The sequence below is a fragment of the Megalops cyprinoides genome, chromosome 11 (assembly GCF_013368585.1).
Source record: "Megalops cyprinoides isolate fMegCyp1 chromosome 11, fMegCyp1.pri, whole genome shotgun sequence".
In the NCBI taxonomy this organism is placed as follows: Eukaryota; Metazoa; Chordata; class Actinopteri; order Elopiformes; family Megalopidae; genus Megalops; species Megalops cyprinoides.
In genome coordinates, this window is record NC_050593.1 from 11,327,188 (window position 1) to 11,346,530 (window position 19,343).

At 48.5% G+C, this 19,343-nt stretch overlaps 2 protein-coding genes across 2 annotated transcripts; one reads left to right on the plus strand and one right to left on the minus strand.

The window, feature by feature from the left end:
- Positions 1–318: 318 nt before the first annotated feature.
- LOC118786072 (indian hedgehog B protein-like) lies at positions 319–11,485 on the plus strand. The gene is made up of 3 exons (XM_036541107.1): positions 319–744; positions 7,021–7,282; positions 9,710–11,485. The coding sequence occupies exons 1-3, from the start codon at positions 445–447 to the stop codon at positions 10,387–10,389; spliced, it is 1,242 nt and encodes a 413-aa protein (XP_036397000.1). The 5' UTR covers positions 319–444; the 3' UTR covers positions 10,390–11,485.
- A 559-nt stretch (positions 11,486–12,044) lies between these two features.
- On the minus strand, positions 12,045–17,956 carry slc23a3 (solute carrier family 23 member 3). The gene is made up of 12 exons (XM_036540786.1): positions 17,828–17,956; positions 16,866–17,017; positions 16,703–16,779; positions 16,481–16,554; positions 15,978–16,159; positions 14,889–14,988; positions 14,515–14,764; positions 13,843–14,096; positions 13,138–13,243; positions 12,857–13,024; positions 12,412–12,507; positions 12,045–12,292 (listed from the first exon to the last, which is right to left on the minus strand). The coding sequence occupies exons 1-12, from the start codon at positions 17,954–17,956 to the stop codon at positions 12,045–12,047; spliced, it is 1,836 nt and encodes a 611-aa protein (XP_036396679.1).
- Between the last annotated feature and the right edge of the window lie 1,387 nt (positions 17,957–19,343).

The following is a 19,343-nucleotide window of genomic DNA, read 5'->3' on the forward strand; positions in this document are numbered from 1 at the left end:
AAGCCAGACAGAGAAGCGCAAACTGCCGGCTGGACCTCCATCCAACCACGGCTCAAAAGCCGAGCACAGCCCCGGGTCCGTCTGGGATAATTTCTCAGGAACGAACGGCTTTTAACCTGCTGTCCAAAACAGATAGGGGAATAAATAAGAAATTCTGTCCGCACATCGGCTCAGAAAAGGGACCTTTACAGCGTGAGAGGAACGGACCCGTTAGCATCATCTGATCTTTCTTTAACGCTGGTACAGGACTGCGTCTCCTTTTGCGCACCGAGGATGGAGAGGATTGGGGACTTTGTGACACTGTGGTAATGGCTCTTTCCTCCTCCCCCTCTCGTACCCCATGGGGGACATAAGGAGCAACAAGGGGGAAGTGGAGGTTTGACACATAAACGGTATCTGTGCCATCCTGTAACTCCGGTCGGAGTGGCCGCCGGTGTGGGTGGAATGCGGCTGCCCGTACTTGTGGCGCTCTCCATCGTCTGCGCCCTGATCCTCTCTCCGGCTAATGAGGGCTGCGGGCCGGGGAGGGGATATGGTAGGAGGCGGCCACCGCGGAAGCTCACACCGCTCGCCCTCAAGCAATTTAGCCCTAACGTGGCTGAGAAAACCTTAGGAGCGAGCGGCAGATACGAGGGGAAAATAACCAGGAACTCGGAGCGATTTAAAGAACTTATTCCGAACTACAACCCCGACATCGTATTCAAAGATGAAGAGAACACAGGTGCGGACAGACTGATGACCCAGGTAAGGTGCACACAACGCGATTAATAACTTCGTTTCACACACCCGTCTCTCCCTGCCTCCACATGGCTGCGGCGGCACAGGTATCTGCGTACGCGATACTCACTTCTTGATGCGTTTTGAGAGCCGCTTGTACTTTGATCAGCTTTGAACCTAAGCGAGCGCATTATCGATTTGGTATTGTTGACTATTCTTTCACAATTGAAAAGTCCTGGTGCTGACAACGCGATTTTAGGCAACGTAGTTGTGCCCTTGCGACGCAAATAAATAAATAAATCCGTTTGACGATGTCGCATAAAGCAACACAGGAGCCAAATACAATCCTAGTCTTATAGTGCATCCAGACAAGACACTTCTACAGATTGGTAGAATGTGGAAGATTCTGATTATAATACCATTTGGTTTTTACAGAGCTGCTAGGGTTGTCCTATATCGATATTTGGGACAAGATTTTTCATTGGTCATTTCATTTCATTAGTCTTTCAAATGTCTGAGGTCAAAAAGGTGTTCAATTCATTGCAATTACTGAGTTACTAACTGAGGGGCCACACCTCAGCAATGTTGAGTATTTGCTTTATAAAAGTAGTGATATTCAATTACAGCACTGTCGGCCTGTTTTTATTTTAGGAATTCACATATTGACTTATTTAGATTGAGTATGAGCAGTGTGTGTTCAAATGTTTGCCATGAGCTTTGGGGTGACTTGTCAGGCTAACGGTCAGCATTGGGCTGTCAGTAATTTAACAACAGGGTTATTGAAGTGGTTCCGCAGTGAATTCGTTTAATTTCGTTTTCCCAGAATAAATCATTTTAAACCAGTTTATGACCGGGCTTCCTCAAATGCGGGAGCATTAATGTGACGGAAGCCACAGGGGAACGGCTATATCTCTCCGAGTTTACTTGAGCAGTTTTATGAGAAGCGACTGCGACAGAACCAGGCCCGATTTTGTTTTTTTATTTTTTTTTTGTAGCACACGAATATAAAAATAGTCTAGTTCACTTGCGTCTAAGCCTTAATCATGCGCATGTTCTCCTCTTATTTTTGAATTAGTGGCGACTTTCTCCTCCCTCAAATGGCAGCATCGTACTTATACAGGCAGGACTGTTGAAGCCGAGGAGCGCACAGGCGCGTGTTGTCAGTGCAGCGACGAATGTTTGTGCAGCTAGCGGTTACTGCTAAAACGCTCCGACCGAAACCCCGTCGAGCTCTACCTTGAAAGCAAAACTAACAAACTGCACAGTCTGATTTATGAAGTTCAGTCCGTTTTTGTAACCGCACTGGAAAAAAAAAATAGGTGGAAATCTACACCATCTCGTGAATAGGCATCTATTACATTTTCTGTGATACACTATTATTATCCCCCAAAGTCCAGACACTGAAGTGGAAAAACGGAATTATTTTTGCACGGTTCAAACGCGCACACTCTGCTTCCCCTGCGGGAAATAAGGTAAACATCCTCATTCTGTCAGCCTTGCAGTCATGATGTGCAACATGCACCGCTTGTTAATCCATTTAATAATTCAGCGGACTTGGTTGGGTTCGTAGCCGTAGTCGCTCAGAATGTGCATGAACGAGCGAGCTGCGCAGGTGTCCGAGTGCACCGAGAAGGATGAGCCCTTTCCTTTTCAGAACCTTTCCTAGAGCACATTTTCTTGTGTGTCTTTTTCCTAAAATGTGCAAGCGTAGGAGTTCGAGTAAATCAAGTCACCCGTGTATCTGCCGAATGGACGTGTGATGGAGGCTTACGTCCTGTCATCTAAAGGCTCTCCTCTGACCGAAACATGCGTTCGAAATGAAAGGTTACTGACACCCGTAATGGACTGTGAAAAGAGCCTAACACAATAACACAAGACCAGGAGAGCGGGCAGGACGGAGCTCTTCTCATAACCAAGCATGCTTTATTATTGCTGTATTGAAGAAACTGTGACCACTTAAGCTACGGGAATGAAACATCAGGTCGACGACCTCAGGGGGCTTTAAATCCAGTGGTTTAGCACTACACATTCAAGAAGACTTAAGCATGTGTACAGTGTGTGTGTGTGTGTGTGTGTGTGTGTGTGAGTGTGTGTGTGTGTGTGTGTGTGTGAGTGTGTTTGTATGAAATGAGAATTAGAGTGTGTGATGCAGTTGAGGGTGCAGTGAATGACAGTGGATCAGAGGAGGGAGATTCTTTAGCTGATTCTCACAGCTGTGCAAGGCCCTCTGTTATTCTCCAGCCAGATTCCAGTTTTGGCCAGGTTTGGCAAGAACCAGGTTACTTGCTTCCCCTCTTTTTCTCACCTTTATTCACTCTCTCAGTTCCATTTTTTCTCAGCAGAGAAGACTTGAGAATGTGGTTTCCTATGCTACCGTGCAGGAAGCAAGTAGTGTCTCAGCCAGACGTTATAGGTGGTGTCGCTGTTAATGTCTACGGAGAAGAGCAAGCTGGAGTGATGAACAAAGACCCCCTCATGTGAGCATGTATCCCTAAACTTCCCCAGATGTGTCTCCCTCACTGTCTGTTCACATTAAAATTGACTTTGGCTATATGTGTGCCTAATACGTCCCCTATATGGTGGAGTGCTTTTCAAATGATGCAATATGACCCTGGAACATCTTTAGTGCTGAATATTTATGGTACCATTTATGCCCTATCTGTTATGAGCTTGTTTGTAAATAAATGAGCAATATCCATCACCATATTTTAGTGGCAGCTGTTAGGTGTATTGAAAGGAATCTATATGCTTGGGTTTTTATTTTTCACATTTTGGAGGAGACCACAACAGCTTATTTCACCTCCCAAGTAGTATGCCTGAAACAATAACATTATTCACCTTAAGTCTGTGGAGATGTAGCTTGTGATGTCGCTCCTCACACTAAAGAGAGAGAGAGGGGCTTCAGTCGTGGGAATCTGCTTAATGTGGAAGTGTCTATTGTGGTCAGAGACCTTCTGCAAAGCGCAGCCACAGATACTCTACTATGACCAGATATTCAGCTCCACTGTTCCTTCTGCCTAGGAGGCTCTGTTGCTGCATATAGTCCCAGGCCGACTGTGGATGTTCTGTTTTAGACCATGCACTGTCAAGACTGTTCATAATAAGCCAGCAAATTAAAATTCTTGCAAAATGTAGCTACAACAACAGCAGCGGAGACACAATTTGCAATGTAATGCACAATGAACTGACTATCTGGTCCATATATAAAAAAATCTATGGCGCAGCCTTTTGTATTTACTGACATCGGGCCTGGCAGCCCCCAGGTTTGGGCTGAGCCATCTATCTGACACACTCATACTCTCAGTGCAGCTCTGCTCTTATCAGAACTCTCCCCAGAGGGTAATAAAGACAGCAAAGAGACCCCCCCCTCCCCCTCCTCCCCCTCCTCTATCCCTCTCTCCTCCTCTCAAACTACATTAGTCTGTTTATCTCTGCACTGTGCCCCCACTTCGTACAATCTGATGCCGTCAGACACCGAGAACCGAGATGATTTCAGGACTGCAGTAGCGGTCCGGAGAGGCAACACTTAACTGAATTATTTAGCCTGAGTGTGTGTTTATCGCAGCGCCGGCCGGAGAGAGGGGGGTGGGGGAAGGGCAGGAACGCTCCCCCCGGCACTCTCTCTTTCCTGTAATGTTTGTCTGGTGCTCTACGGCCCGGTGTCTGCATCGCTCAGAGATAAGCGAGAGCCCACCATCTCCGCAGACAGACGTCGGAACTGGAGATGGAGTGGAGATTTATTGTGGTTAACGTAGGAGCGGGCGGCGGGGTTGGGCGTGGCTGTCTGGGGCGTGGGTGCAAAGAGGGCAAATGTGCTTTCTGGGACTTAGTCAAAGGACACATGCATTATTGAAGTAAGTCTCATTCCCTTTAACTGTTTCTATTGCGGTCATGCTATAAATCTTTCAGTGAAGGAAAGGCTCTGTGACCGAGGTTGAAGTCAGTAGTAGGAACGTCTTCCCTTACAGCTTATAGGTAATTTGTACTAATACTGCAACATCACTAGTATAGCTCTGGGAAAAGCACAGAGAGGGGTAATAAGACTAGCTCCAGATCTAAAAGAGGTGCCTCTGAGGAGAGATTGAAGGTTCTTAAATTCCTCAGTCAGTGTGAATCAAGCCTCAGGAGGATTGTTTGAAGTCATTAATATTTTGAAAAGGATTAATAAGACATACCATTGACACCTATGTCAAGCCGAGCTCTGTTGACAGAACACGTGGAAATCAGTTCAAAGTAAATATCTAACAAACAAATGAAAAAGAGAATTTCTTTGCAAAAGAGATTTGGACTAACCTGCTAGGATTTGCAGCAGAATCAGAGATGCAATGAATCATCAAGACTGAACTCACCACAGAGGTAGAGTCAGATCGTTGGCAAGATCATAAGGCTGTTTTGTCTGTCTTATGTTATGCTGTTCTATACCTGTACGCAATCCGGGAGGTGGATTGAGGAAGGGCACTGTGAAATTTTACCTATTGACCTGTATAACTTGTGTCCTATATTCCCTGTGGACATGTCTGTATGTATATCACCAAAGATATACCAATATCACCACCCCAATCAATCAACCAATCATTTTTTTTTGTTATTTAACAAATACACAAATATGTATTTGTTGTATCACATTTTACAATGAAAATTTTCACAAACCACTATGCATAGTAAATATAGTATGGTGCATTTAACCTGTGGTGTGAAAGAATATTTCTAAGGGGGCATCTTGTGTATCCTGCAAAACAGACACAGCAATGTGCTGATGCTATGAGTGCAGAATTTGGCTCTAGAGTAGCTCAGTCTGCAAGGTGTTCATCTCGAGTTCAGGCTGAGCCCTGCTACCTGGGTTTTAAACAAACTGTGTTGCCAACAATGTCTGGGAGCTTACTGTGGTGGACCAAATTAGCTTTGTTCTGCTGGGCATAGGTATGGGTTAGCCAGCCAGGGTTTCAGACAACCTGCAATTCTTCAGACCACAACCTGGGTTTGAAATCAACCATGTCTTCTGCGGACAAAGACTGGGAAGCCCGGGACGAATGGGTAGGTCGGCCAGGGTTTCCTGCGGGTTGCTCAGATGGCATGAGAGGAGCAGCACCCATCCTCCAACCGGTGCCCACATCACTGTATGTGTAGTGTGAAAAATAGCTGCTGGCTGTGTGCAAGTGTATTGAAGGACTGCACTTCATCTCACTTCATTTCCCCTATGCAAGCGCAGAGGCCGTCGCAGTGAAATGAGCCTAATGTGAAATTGGCCATTCCGGACAGGGTTGCGTAAAGGGGGGAAAAGCTTTAAAGTGCACTTCTAGAAATACTGTGAGTTATGACCTGACTGGGTGCCATGAGGGAATGCTTGATTGGTGAACATGATGTCATTGCTGGTAATAATCAATTGAAATAAAGTAAGGGGGTTGTTGCCAAGTGCAGAGCTCTGTAGCTCTGTATTCCTGTGAGTCCTGCCCTGTGCATTTGACGCAGAGAGACTGCAACACCATCTGTATGCGTAACAATGGCCTAACAGGAAACGCAGCATCTCATCCAACACATAATGGACAATAATTCTTCCTTGTTTGTTTATTGTGGTGTTTTGTGCCTTTTAGTAAGATTTGCAGCTGTTTTACGCAGTTGTGTGTGTCTTTCTCTGTGCTTTCTTCATGACTCCACATAAACTTGCCTGTCTGTCTGGTGTTGTTCTGTCATTGAGTTGCTAACCCTGTTTCACTCTCTCACTGACCTGATGACAGCTTGATTGACTGCGGCAAGAGAAATGTCTTTTTTTTCTCTGAGTATCTATATATATGCGTGTGTTTGAGTGCATTTTTGGTATCTTTGTGTGTGCATTTTTTGGGGCATCTGGGTGCATTGGTGTGTGTTTGCTGGAATCGGTGTGTGAGTGTGTGTGTGTTTGTGTGTGAGTCTTTGTGGGAACGTGTGTGTGTGTGTGTGTGTGAGAGAGAGTCTTTGTGGGAACGTGTGTGTGTGTGTGTGTGTGTGTGTGTGTGAGAGAGTCTTTGTGGGAACGTGTGTGTGTGTGTGTGTGTGTGTGTGTGTGAGAGAGTCTTTGTGGGAACGTGTGTGTGTGTGTGTGTGTGTGTTTGAGAGAGAGTCTTTGTGGGAACGTGTGTGTGTGTGTGTGTGTGTGTGTGTGAGAGAGTCTTTGTGGGAACGTGTGTGTGTGTGTGTGAGAGAGTCTTTGTGGGAACGTGTGTGTGTGTGTGTGGATTCTGTATGTGCTGACAGTATGTTGTCTCTCCGCTGTCCGTGTCCCTGTCCCCACGTCTCCCCCGCGTCCCCTCCGCCCGGGCCTGGCAGCGCTGCAAGGACAAGCTGAACTCCCTGGCCATCTCGGTGAAGAACATGTGGCCGAACGTGAGGCTGCGCGTGACGGAGGGCTGGGACGAGGACGGCCACCACTCCAAGGAGTCCCTGCACTACGAGGGCCGCGCGGTCGACATCACCACCTCCGACCGCGACCGCGACAAGTACGCCATGCTCGCCCGCCTGGCCGTGGAGGCCGGCTTCGACTGGGTCTACTACGAGTCCAAGGCCCACGTGCACTGCAGCGTCAAGTCAGGTAGGAGAGAGAGAGAGAGAGAGAGAGAGAGAGAGAGAGAGAGAGAGAGAGAGAGAGAGAGAGAGAAAGAGAGAGAGAGAGAGTGAGAATGAGAGTGAGAGTGTGAGAGAGAGATCGAGACCAAGGCGTGGCTAAGAGTGAGAAAACCCATTATAGATGCCATACTGCCACCACAAGATGCTTGAGGACCTTTGGTTTTAATGTACTGTACCTGCAACTAATAGAGGAGAGCCTGAACCAAATTCCTGCTTATAACACTACATCAGTGGGAGAACAGGGTTCACACTATGTCCGTTCAGTTTGAGACTCGATTTCCAGGTGCGCATGGTATCATAAAAGGGGGGACCCATTTGGGCTTGTGCAGAGCTTCCCAGGTTGTCCAGGTGAAGAGGCACAAACCTCTGAGGTGATAAGGCACACAGGGATGAACTCTTGCCTACGGCTGGTCTGCAGGAGCTTACCCGCACTGATACCTCCTGCCAAGCTGTGCCCTGCTGGAGCTGGGCCAGGTCTGGCTCGCTTGGTGTTGCATTGCAGTACCTTGCTGTAATACGTCACAATGTATTTCAATAGAGGTCTGTAAAGTTCCCTGCCGTCGATTGCATAAATGATGCATAAACCTGCATTAATCCCTTGAATAGTGCAGAAAGTTATAAATGCAATAACAGTAGATTTTTATCATAACATTTGATCAATATTGCCCCTTCCATACAGCATGTCAGAATACTGGAGTACAGCAACATAAAAAAAAAACATTTGTAATACCAAGATAAAACACTAACTAAATACTAAATAAAGAGATCTCAGCATGCACGGAAGAAGGCTGCTAAACCACTAGAGAAAAACAGGATTAAAACACATTCAGTGTTCCTTGTGTTTCGGAGGGCTTCCTTTGACAGCCGCTGTTTAAATGTGGCAGGTTCAGAAGTGACAGCCAGTGACAGCGGGCTGTCAGCTCCTTATGTAATTGCTGTCAGTGTATTTATAATCCCAGAACCTGATGTATCTGTCACCTGGAGGATGATGTGAGGTCACGAGGATTGTCACTGTGCTAAACATCAGCTTTGCGCTGACCCTGGCACTGCAAACTGTCCCCTCCAAAAGTACCTCAGATCAGTGAAGGGTAAAAATGACTGATGTATATATTATTCCTTGATGATCTGAGGTTAACACTGCAGTTTTTAAAATCATCTTCCCAATCAATGGGAATTCTGAGTTAATTCAGAAACAGTACCTTGAAAGAAAAATCATATGAGTTGAAAATAAAATTTCTCAAAGACTATGGGAATATACCAGTGAAGCCATAAAATATATATATTTATTTTTATGTAAATTATTTTTCATTGTCCTTCACTATTTTATTATAGAACATAATTCTTTGAGAATAGCAGACAGAGAAACCTCGGAGTGCACTGTGTTAGTCCATAAACTGAAGTATCTCAGAATGCTTTACACTCCCTTTTGGAGTATAACAAAGTGTGCTACACTTCCTGTCCTTGTACTTCTCTTATAGATGAAGTGCCTCAGATGTTGAGGAAGTTGTTTCTCTCAGCTGCTGATCCTTGATCAGGACTAAAACTTTTACACTCATTGGTTAGGGTCAGGGATGGATGATAGATCTATCAGTGCTCTGAGCTTTCCCATGCGTCCAGCACTTCCTGTGGGAGTCCTACATGTAAGAGTATGTCAATCTGTGTTATGTCTTGTTATGGAAATACGGAAGCACAGCAGTCTTGCAGTGGGTGAGGTGAGTGAGGCTGGAAAGTTTGATGCAGTAAGGTGAGAGATGGTCATCTGGTCATAGTCTGAATATGTTTTATTCCGCTACGTCTGTATCACAGTGGAGCTCTTCACTGAACCATGTCCGCAGGAGGTATTCCCCTTGTGTTGCTGCTAACATTGGAAATGCAGTTTTGGGTTCATTAGCATCTCGGTTCATTTCGCCCAGGGTTGTTCCATGAGATAATGAACTTGCTCGTTTGTTGTCATTTCCTTGTTCCTTCTCTCAAATCTCCTATCTGAGGCTGTATTATCAACTGGCTTTGGTTACCCTTTCTCAAATATTTGTGTCGGATTCACTGGAGACTTGAGACACCCATTACAGACCCCTCCAGCATAATCCTACATACTGTACTTCCCGAGACTGGGAAGAACAGAGAACTTAATCACTGTGTTATTTATTGCCTTTTTATTGCCTTTTGAATCCTGAGAGAAGGAAATGATGTGCTGTAATTAGGATTACAGACACCAGTCCATTCTGCCAGTCATGCTCTAATGTAGCGAAAGGCAGTACATTTTTGTGTGTGTGTGTGTGTGTGTGTGTGTGTGTGTGTGTTTGTGTGTGTGCGTGTGTGTGTCTGCCCTTGGTCACAGTCCTCTGCTGACCCCTGACCCCTGACCCCTGAGCTCTGTGTCTCCCTGTGGCAGATCACTCGGTTGCAGCGAAGACCGGGGGGTGTTTCCCGGGGCGGGCGTGGGTCACCACAGAGGGCGGCGGGGTGAAGGCGGTGCGGGACCTGCGGCTGGGCGAGCGGGTGCTGGCCTCCTCGGAGAGCGACGGCAGCGGGGACCTAGTGTTCAGCGAGGTGCTCGCCTTCCTCGACCGCGACCCCGCGGCCCAAAAGCACTTCGTGGTGATCGGGGCGGAGGGAGGGGCCACGCTGTCCCTCACGCCCGCCCACCTGCTGTTCGTGACGGAGGGGAACTGCTCGAGCCGGGCGGCTGGGGGGGCACTGCGGACAATATTCGCCAGCGAGGCGCGGCCGGGACAGTGCGTGCTGACAGCAGCGGGGGAGGGGGCGAGGGGGCAGCTTTCGCTCATCACCTGGGTGCGGCTGCGGGAGGACAGGGGTGCGTACGCCCCCCTCACCCGGCACGGCACGCTTGTGGTCAACGGCGTCCTGGCCTCCTGCTACGCCGCCGTGGATCAGAGCCGCCTGGCCCACTGGGCCTTCGCCCCGCTCCGCCTGCTCTACAACTGGACCGGAACCGGTGGCCCCCAGGGGGTCGGGATGCACTGGTACTCTCGGGTTCTGTACTGGATCGGGACCTTGCTGCTGGACCCCGAGCACTTCCACCCCTGGGGCGTGGCCGACTCGGAGAGATGAGGGAGGAAGAGGAGAGACAGGAAGTGAGGAAGACAAATGAGGGACCTGCAGAGGAAGCAGAGAGGAGAGACAGAGAGAGAGAGCAAGAGGGAGACAATGGTGAAGATGAAAGGACAAGGAACAGGGTAGGTTAGAGGGAGGACAATGATGCGGTGAGGGAAAGAAAAAAGTGACGAAGAAAATGCGAGGAAGAGAAGAGAAAAAGAGAGATGGAGAGTTAGGAAGAGGGTCTGATCTGATCTGCCCCAGGGGAGGGCTCTCAGGAAAGCACAGATGATGCAGGATCTTTTGGGAGCATGGGCCAGGGCCTCCTACCCCAATGGCAAATACCAAGGAATCCAAATACTAACAGACACACAGTAATTCTGAGGTATGATTCATTGGCAGTGTTTAATGCTTTCAGTCCTCAAGACATTTACTTTTAATGACGGCTACTTCAAAGAGGGTTCACCATTAAGATGAAGCTGAACCAAGATGGAGCACCTCACCACAGAACAAGGACCTTCGTGCTCTGGACACTGGAGGAGACCGCACTCACACACACAAGCACACACACACACGCACACGCATACGCAAGCACACACATATACACGCACACGCATGCATGCATATGCAATTAAAAAAATGTGGGGTTCATTCACCCACACTCAGGTAAGCACCAGAATATATCACTTGTTCTGTGGGATCTTGGTGCTGCTACCCGCGGTAGCGTCTGGAAGACGTGCAGAGAGAGACTTGAGGTGTGCCCACTTCCGAGGGCAGGAACTGTACAGTGTGTTATTGTGCAGCACACTCTAATCAAAACCCCACTGAAGGACTGAAACTAAACTCTTAAGAGGACATGGAAGCAGGTGAGTCCCATTCCAGGCTCACCGCAGTGGCTACTCTGACTGGACATCCGGACCATCCACCTATCTCTGTTTAACTGTCATCTCATCGGAAAAATGCGTACATGTCATGTATTACTGTATTGTCAGAAAGTATTTAACTATTTTAAAGGAATATTTACTTTGTACAAAAAGAGATGTGTAAATGTTTATGATATTATGATGTTTTGCGAAAATGACTATTTAAAGATTTATTTTTCAACATTAAAACGGCAAAAACATTCCGGTGTGGTTTGTGTTTCTGCATACTGCTGGTTTTGCCGCCCCCAGAAGAATCCTAAATGAACTGCTAGGAATTTTGAAACCCGTTGAAAAAGGGCATGTTGCCATTACCATTCTGCTTTGTAGGTTTGTAGATCCAGGTGCATCAACATTTGATCAACATGGTAGGATATTCAAAGTGTGACTTTACTGTATCTCATTCATTTAAAACTTTGCTTTTATCTGAGATGCATCTACAGTGCAACAATACCATTTTCTGTGTGCAAGATAATGTCACAAAACCAACCAGACATGTACATGGATATATAGTGTCCTCCAACCAGCAGTGTACATGGATACAGTGTCCTCAAATCAGAAGTGTACATGGATTGTGTCCTCCAGTCAGAAGTGTACATGGATACAATGTCCTCCAATCAGAAGTGTACATGGATGTTGTGCCTTCCTTTAGCTGGTAGGACGGGCAGGCATAATGAGCTACACTGATTGTGCCATGGTGTCACATAACACTATTGTGTCCTTAGTCTTGGTCCTTGCAGATGAGCGTCGCTATGGACCATTCCCCTGATTCTCTGACAGCAGGTCAGCCGTCTCCATCGGTGACAGCGCTGCCTCTTCAACAGGGGTCCTGCAGGCGCAAAAAGGGACGACCCTGAGCCCGGGAAGGTGCAGGAGCCTCCTCACCGCGAACGGGGGGTCATAGACGGTGGCCAGCTGCTGGGAATATTCCGCCGCGCTGCTGGCCCGTCCGCCTTTCCTCATTACACTGGAAGGGAGACCCCTCTCTGACGGAGAGCCTGGATAGGCAGGAGAGAGACATACAGCAGCTGAGGGAACACCCCTGATAATCCTGAAAGATGCTACAGCACCATCGCACACCTTTTATAACCCCAGAGAGGTGTAACAGTGATATTACCTGACACAGTGTTGTCCAGGAGGAAAGCCAGGAGTCCCACCAGGAATACAGGTAAAGTCAGAAGAGACTGGAGCAGCACATCAAGACTAGATATACCTGCATGTGACCATGCGCACACGCACGCACGCACGCACGCACACACACACACACACACACACGCACACACACAGTGAGAGATCTGTTTATGTCTTCACCAGTTTTGTCCATGTATCATGTGTTCAACATTAGTAGTTACCAGAGAGTATCAACCTTGTCATCCCTCAGTTTTAGCAGATTAATAAATCCCTCCTTTACTACCTCTGACATAAGACTTTGCAGGAAAAATGGTTGCTGTTAATCAACCAAGGAGGGCGCTACACATTGGTGCTGGCTGAGGTCGCTCCATCTTAAAGGGCTTTGAGATTGACATTATTATTATTACTGTTATTATTATTACAGTTGTTACCGGTGGCGATGAAGGCGGGCTGCAGGGAGAACCAGCGAGGGATCAGCAGGGACATGAAGACGGCGAACCCGATGTTGAAGATGTTGCGCCCGGAGTCCATGTGCGTGTACTGGAAGTAGGCCACGCCCGTCCCAATGGCCACGGCGTAGGTCACGCTGAGCACGGCCCCTGGGCGAGAGGAACGAGGAGTTGGAACGGGGTCACGGAGGTTGCAGAGGGAAAGACGGAAAGGGGCAGAGACTGGAATGGGGAAACGGCGAGGGGGACGGGGGGTTCCTCACCGTGGATCCCCAGGGGTACGGAGGTGATCAGCTGGGTGAGGCGGGGAGACATCCCGAGGACCAGTCCCAACATGGCCGCCAGCTGCACGGTGCACCTCGAGCCACACTGTGGAGAGGAGAGGGGAGCAGAGCTCAGTCACTGTGGGGGGGAGGCACTAGGGGGCGCTGTCACACACCACACCGTAGGAATCACAAGCTGAGAGAGCCAGAGGCAAGCAAGCGCTGCCCCCTCTCTCTCTCTCTCTCTCTCTCTCTCTCGAGGAGGTGGGTTTGCACATGAACTGTATGATGAGAACAGTATGAGAAAGAAGCATGCTGCACTCTTCCCCTTTCCCCTCTTTTTACTCTCACTTTGGAATCTGCTACTTTACCACCTTCTCAAGGCTCATACAGTCATTCACAAGCGCAGTAACCCCAATGAGAGGAAGCTAGATCATGTCCCACTGCTATGGACCCCCACTCATAGTCGCCTAATGACACAACCCAGACTGAAGCTAGCAATGACTGAGCTATAGGGCACCTTTGCCAACCAAGCTACTCTTGTGCCCCAGGCATATGGCTTGTAAGCACTGTTAACCTAAACAAATTTCTCACCTCTTGCATTGTACTTATGTGATATATCAGAAGTCAAAAAGTTAGCATTCTGGTGTCAAAGGTCAAAATGTGCTGAGAAAGATGAGAAGTCGCAGTTCCAAACAGCAGTACCTGGCTGAGTCCGAGAGTGCAGGCATTGGGTACACTGCTGCTGACCCCTACCATGCCCCCCAGCAGGGCGGCGCTCATGCTCCCCAGCCCCTCAGCGCACAGCCCACGGTTACAGGCTGCAGGGGGAGGGGGTGGGGCCCCCAGGATCCTCGCTGTCAGCAGGTAGACGCTCTGGGAGCTGATGGACGACCCCAGTGCAGCGGCCACACCGGCTGCCACACCCCGGGCAGACAGCAGGGGGAGCTGAGACACCCCTGTGATCACAAAGGAAATGCACAGCAAACTTGTTGAGGACAGTGGACTCACAGAGGAAATACACAGTGCACTCACAGAGAAAGTCCTCAGTGAATTCACAGAGGAAGTACACAGTGAGTTCACAGAGGAAATACACAGGAAATTCACAGAAGAAATACACAGTGAACTCACAGAGGAAATACACAATGAACTCACAGAGGAAATACACAGCACACTCACAGATAAAGTCCTCAGTGAATTCAAAGAGGAAGTACATAGTGAGTTCACAGAGGAAATACACAGTGAATTCACAGAAAAAGTACACAGTGCACTCACAGAGAACTACCATGACATTCTAACAGCCAATGCCAGCTCCAATCAGGAGCTAATTACTTGTATACCACAAAGATAAACAGAGTAACAACAAGTAAAATGCACCTGTCAGAGGAAAGCTTATCCAGGGTGCGAGGTAGGAGCTGTTCGGGTTAGACCAGTGGAGGGTGTGTGAGGAATTTGGCCGGGCCCAGGGCAGGGTGTGGGAGGAGTTTGAGCGGGCCCAGGGGACAGTGCTGGAAGGTTCATGTGGCCGTGACGCGGGCAGCAGCTCGGATACCCGATGTGGGCGGAAATGTCCCAGGTGCTCGAGGGCTGCACACACAGCCCACACGCTCAGCAGGGACAGCAACACCTGCGTACAGGTAACCAGCAGTGTCATCAGACAGTGTCAGCACTCATCGGTTATGCTAATCATTCCCTTCGCTATTTGGGGTACATGTGAGGTGCCCAGAGTTATTCTGTGGAAGCTAGCTCACCGAGACCATCCTGCAGACAGGGTAACGAGACACTCCTCGGGGGGCTGGAAGGAAGCAGGAGCGCAGGTGCTGAGACAGGAGCAGCATGAGCACAACCGCCCTGCAGAGAGAAGTATTGAACAATTAGCTACTTACCAACCATTTGTTAAGGACTGTAACTTATGACTCTGCTATTCCACAATCTTCCACAGGGTGGCAGCAGAAAATATTTACTGTCAAAAATGCAGGTAAAAAAAAAACACAGACAACTACAGGGGCTGGATTGGCCTTAGGATGTTAGTATAACACGCTGCTTTCTTGACAACATTCACAAAATGTTTGCATTTTAACTTTTAGCCACTGCTTCTTAACACAGTAAAAGTATGTATTTAAGTGACCAGCAAACAGAGAAAGAAATAAAGCAGTTAGGGAGAAAGACAGGCAGACAAAAACATACAGACAGAGACAGACAAACCAGCAAGCAGAGAGAGACAGGAACAAACAGACTGACATAGAGATAGACATGCAGGCAGGTAGGCAGACAGACAGGCAAACAGACAGACAGGCAGGCAAACGGGCAAATAGACAGTAGGAGAGACAGATAGGCAGGCAAGCAGGCAGGCAGTCAGACAGTCATACAGACAGACAGGCAGTCAGACAGACAGACCAGCAGACAAACAGACAGACAGGCAGGCAAGCAGGCAGGCAGTCAGACAGTCATACAGACAGACAGGCAGTCAGACAGACAGACCAGCAGACAAACAGACAGACAGGCAGGCAAACGGGCAAATAGACAGTCGGAGAGACAGATAGGCAGGCAAGCAGGCAGGCAGTCAGACAGTCATACAGACAGACAGGCAGTCAGACAGACAGACCAGCAGACAAACAGACAGACAGGCAGGCAAGCAGGCAGGCAGTCAGACAGTCATACAGACAGACAGACCAGCAGACAAACAGACAGACAGGCAGGCAAGCAGGCAGGCAGTCAGACAGTCATACAGACAGACAGGCAGTCAGACAGTCATACAGACAGACAGGCAGAGACAGGCAGTAAGACAGACAGACAGGCAGACAAACAGGCAGGCAGGCAGGCAAGACAGTCTGACCCACAGTGCAGTGATACCCCAGTGGTCGGAGCAAAGCAGTGCTGCATCCTTGTAGATGGAGAAGCCGAGAACACAGAAGAGAGGAGCCAGGACCAGCGGACCACAATGCCTCAGCACCAAGCCACAGAGTCCACTCATACCCAGAACCAGCTGGACCAGCCCGGTGATCAGAACCATGCCCTGGAGCTAAAGACGGAAGGGAAGAACGTGAATCAAAGAACGGTTTGGGAGGAATGAAAAAAAATTCTAAAACATATGCTTATTTCTGAGTAATCAGGTCATTCTGCAGACATGACCTCCTCAAATGCCTTACCCCTTTTGTTTAGCTTTTTTGCCTTTTTCATACCCCTCACATGATGTATATAGGGTTCCATAACATCGCTGCCTTAAAGCCCAACTTGTGACCTACCACTTCAGTCAAGGTCATGAGAGAGGGAGAGAGTGAGTGAGAGGGAGGGAGGACAGGATGGACAAGGCCTGCAAAGCCAAAACGGCAACCCTGCGTACCTCTCTCACTAGGTCAGTTTGAGTCAATGACTCTTCTTTCTCTTCACATTGCCCCCTGCAGGCCAATGTACTCCCTGCAGGAAAAAACACAGAAACACACAGCCTTACAAAAAAATCCACAACCTTAAACTCCACAAACTCACAATCCCACGCCATATAGTGCTCCATCATGTGTTAAATACGGTTTGGACAGTGTGTGGCTGGAGGGGCACTTACGGTTGCCATGCTGATGCCTCTGGGAAGTAAGGACAAGGGCAGGGATCATAAACTCCAGGGAGGGAGCCTGAACCAGGGGCAAGCTGTGGAGGTCACAGAGAATACAGGCCCTGTCAGTGTGTGAGGGTGGGTGTGTGTGTGTGTGTATGACCGTGACTATATGTCTCACCATGTCCCCAGCCAGCTCTGCAGCAGAGTGGAGATGCTGGAGTAAAAAAACCCAGAGGCCAGGAGCTTCTCCCTCTCTCCCTCCTGCACCCACAGCTGCTGCTGCAGGAAGGCCAGCACCAGAACCAGCAACGAGGACTGAACCAGTACCTGCTGCAGGGACACCGACATAGAAAGACTCAGCGAGAGACAGAGCCAGCAACGAGAACAGGACCAGAACCTACTACAGGGAGAAGGACAAAGACTCAGAGAGAGAGAGAGAACCAGCAACAAAGACTGGACCAGAACCTGCTGCTGGGAGTCAAACAGACTCAGAGAGAGACAGACAGACAGACAGGCATACACAGATCAACAGAGTGTAGGCCTGAGAAAGACAAACAGTCAGAAAGACCAACAGGCAAAGAAATTAAGTAACAAAGACAGTAAGTGTTAGGAAAAAGAGAGACAGCAAGCAAGGAAATAAAGACCTTTTACTTGAGGGTCAAAGTACAACTAGAGGATTAAAAAAACAATGACTAAACCACAGGCTACAGAGCAATCAGAGTATTGTGGAGAAGAGTCATTCTCAGAAAGACTAATCTGGCATGTGGTCAAATTGTGTTTAAGAAAAAAACTTGTTGACCGTTGAACCTGTTTTGATACATTAACATAGATTAATGACACAGTAGCAGACCCACTCGTCCTAGAGGGCTTATAGTTCTTGCAGCTTTTTGTTCTGACATATGCTTAACCTCCTGATTCAATGAATCATTGTTTTGACTGAGCCTACCTAGCTCCCCTGCGTGTCTCAGTAACAGCTGGGGGTGTGTGTGTTTGAGAGTATAAAGCTTCTGGATTTACGCTCTTCAGGAATGGAGTCAGGCAGATTCAGTGAGGGTGGCGACCATATCCGGGCAACCCTGCTCCGAATCCAGCAGCCAGGATTTTTGTATTACGGCGGTGGCTGTAATTTTGTTACCATACCTGCAGTGCCAGGCAGAGGTTGAGGAGACACGGTGGGGGCTGGTCCACCCGGAAAACCTGCGTCCGCGCGGCTCCGCTCGGCCTCTCGAGGTCCTCGCCGTGAACGTCGCTGGCCTCACATGCGGTCATCGTGCGTGTCCTCCGCTCCTGCGTCTCTCTCTTTCTCTCTCTCGCGGGCTCCTCCTGTGTCCTGGGTGAGGTGGGAATCATAGCGCAGACTTACCGGCCCCCTGCTTCTGCCTTTCTCCTGAGCTCCTCCCTTTCTTACCCCCCCCCCCCCCCCCCCCGCCTCACACACCCACACCACCACCCCCACACGTGCTGACCTTTGTCTCCAGGTTGTGAAACACAGTACACTATTAATCCTTTGAAATCATTGCCACTGACAAAGAAGGAAAGGGAGGAAAAAAGAACAGGTCCAGCTCAAACTGTATTTTTTCATGCTAGTAAGCACTCCTCTGCTTTTGCAGCCGCTACTCTAACTATGCTAACACTGCACTGCAGAAGCTACTACAACTCTTATCACTCTTTCAAACCTCTGCCCTTCAAACCTGTTTGACCAGGAGGAAAACAGACAGTCACGCTAGAGAAAAAGCCAGGGCACTCAAAAAAGACAGAGCACTCGGGAGCGTTCAGGATTGAATCAATGTTTATTGTCACCAATTGGACAGCTGGTCACAGGGCGCCAAAAAAAAACAAAAACATAAAACAAAATAACGGGCACTCTCACGGGTAGCTGAGGAACAGGGTGAGGTCGCCTCATTCCACGCCCAAAAAAATACCACACGCGGTACACGTATGAGAACACAGAAATTATGCATGCTCTTCCCAGTGCTGCCCACCCCTCAGCAAGCCTCCACAGAGACAGATATGTGTATAGATTATGTACTCACAACAACATGACGTGGTCAATCACACAGGAACATCACAAAATGCGTCAGAGCAATGACATCAGCACGTGTACAGGCCTTGCTGTGTTTGGGCCGCGAGCTGGTGGTGCAGGGTACCAGTGTCAGTGTCGAACCCGACCGCTCTCTGGAGAGCTGAGAACCAGTATCAACCAGACCCAATCGCTGTGATTTGAGGGAGCTGGTATTAGTGTCAGAACCAATCAGGTTATAAATAGTGGATAGTGGATAAATAGTGGCACCAGTCAGATCCAATTATGCTGTAGTCGGCTGCGAATCAGTATCAGAGTGATCCAATCAGACTGTAGTTAGATGGAAATCAGTATCATACAGATCCAATCACACTGTAGTCAGATGGGAATCAGTATCAGACCGATCCAATCAGACTGTAGTTAGATGGAAATCAGTATCAGACAGATCCAATCACACTGTAGTCAGATGGGAATCAGTATCAGACAGATCCAATCACACTGTAGTCAGATGGGAATCGGTATCAGACAGATCCAATCACACTGTAGTCCGATGGGTATCAGCATCAATCAGAGCCAGTAATTCTGGAGACAGAGGATACCACACACTCGCCACTTGTAAACAGGTAAACTCAGCTG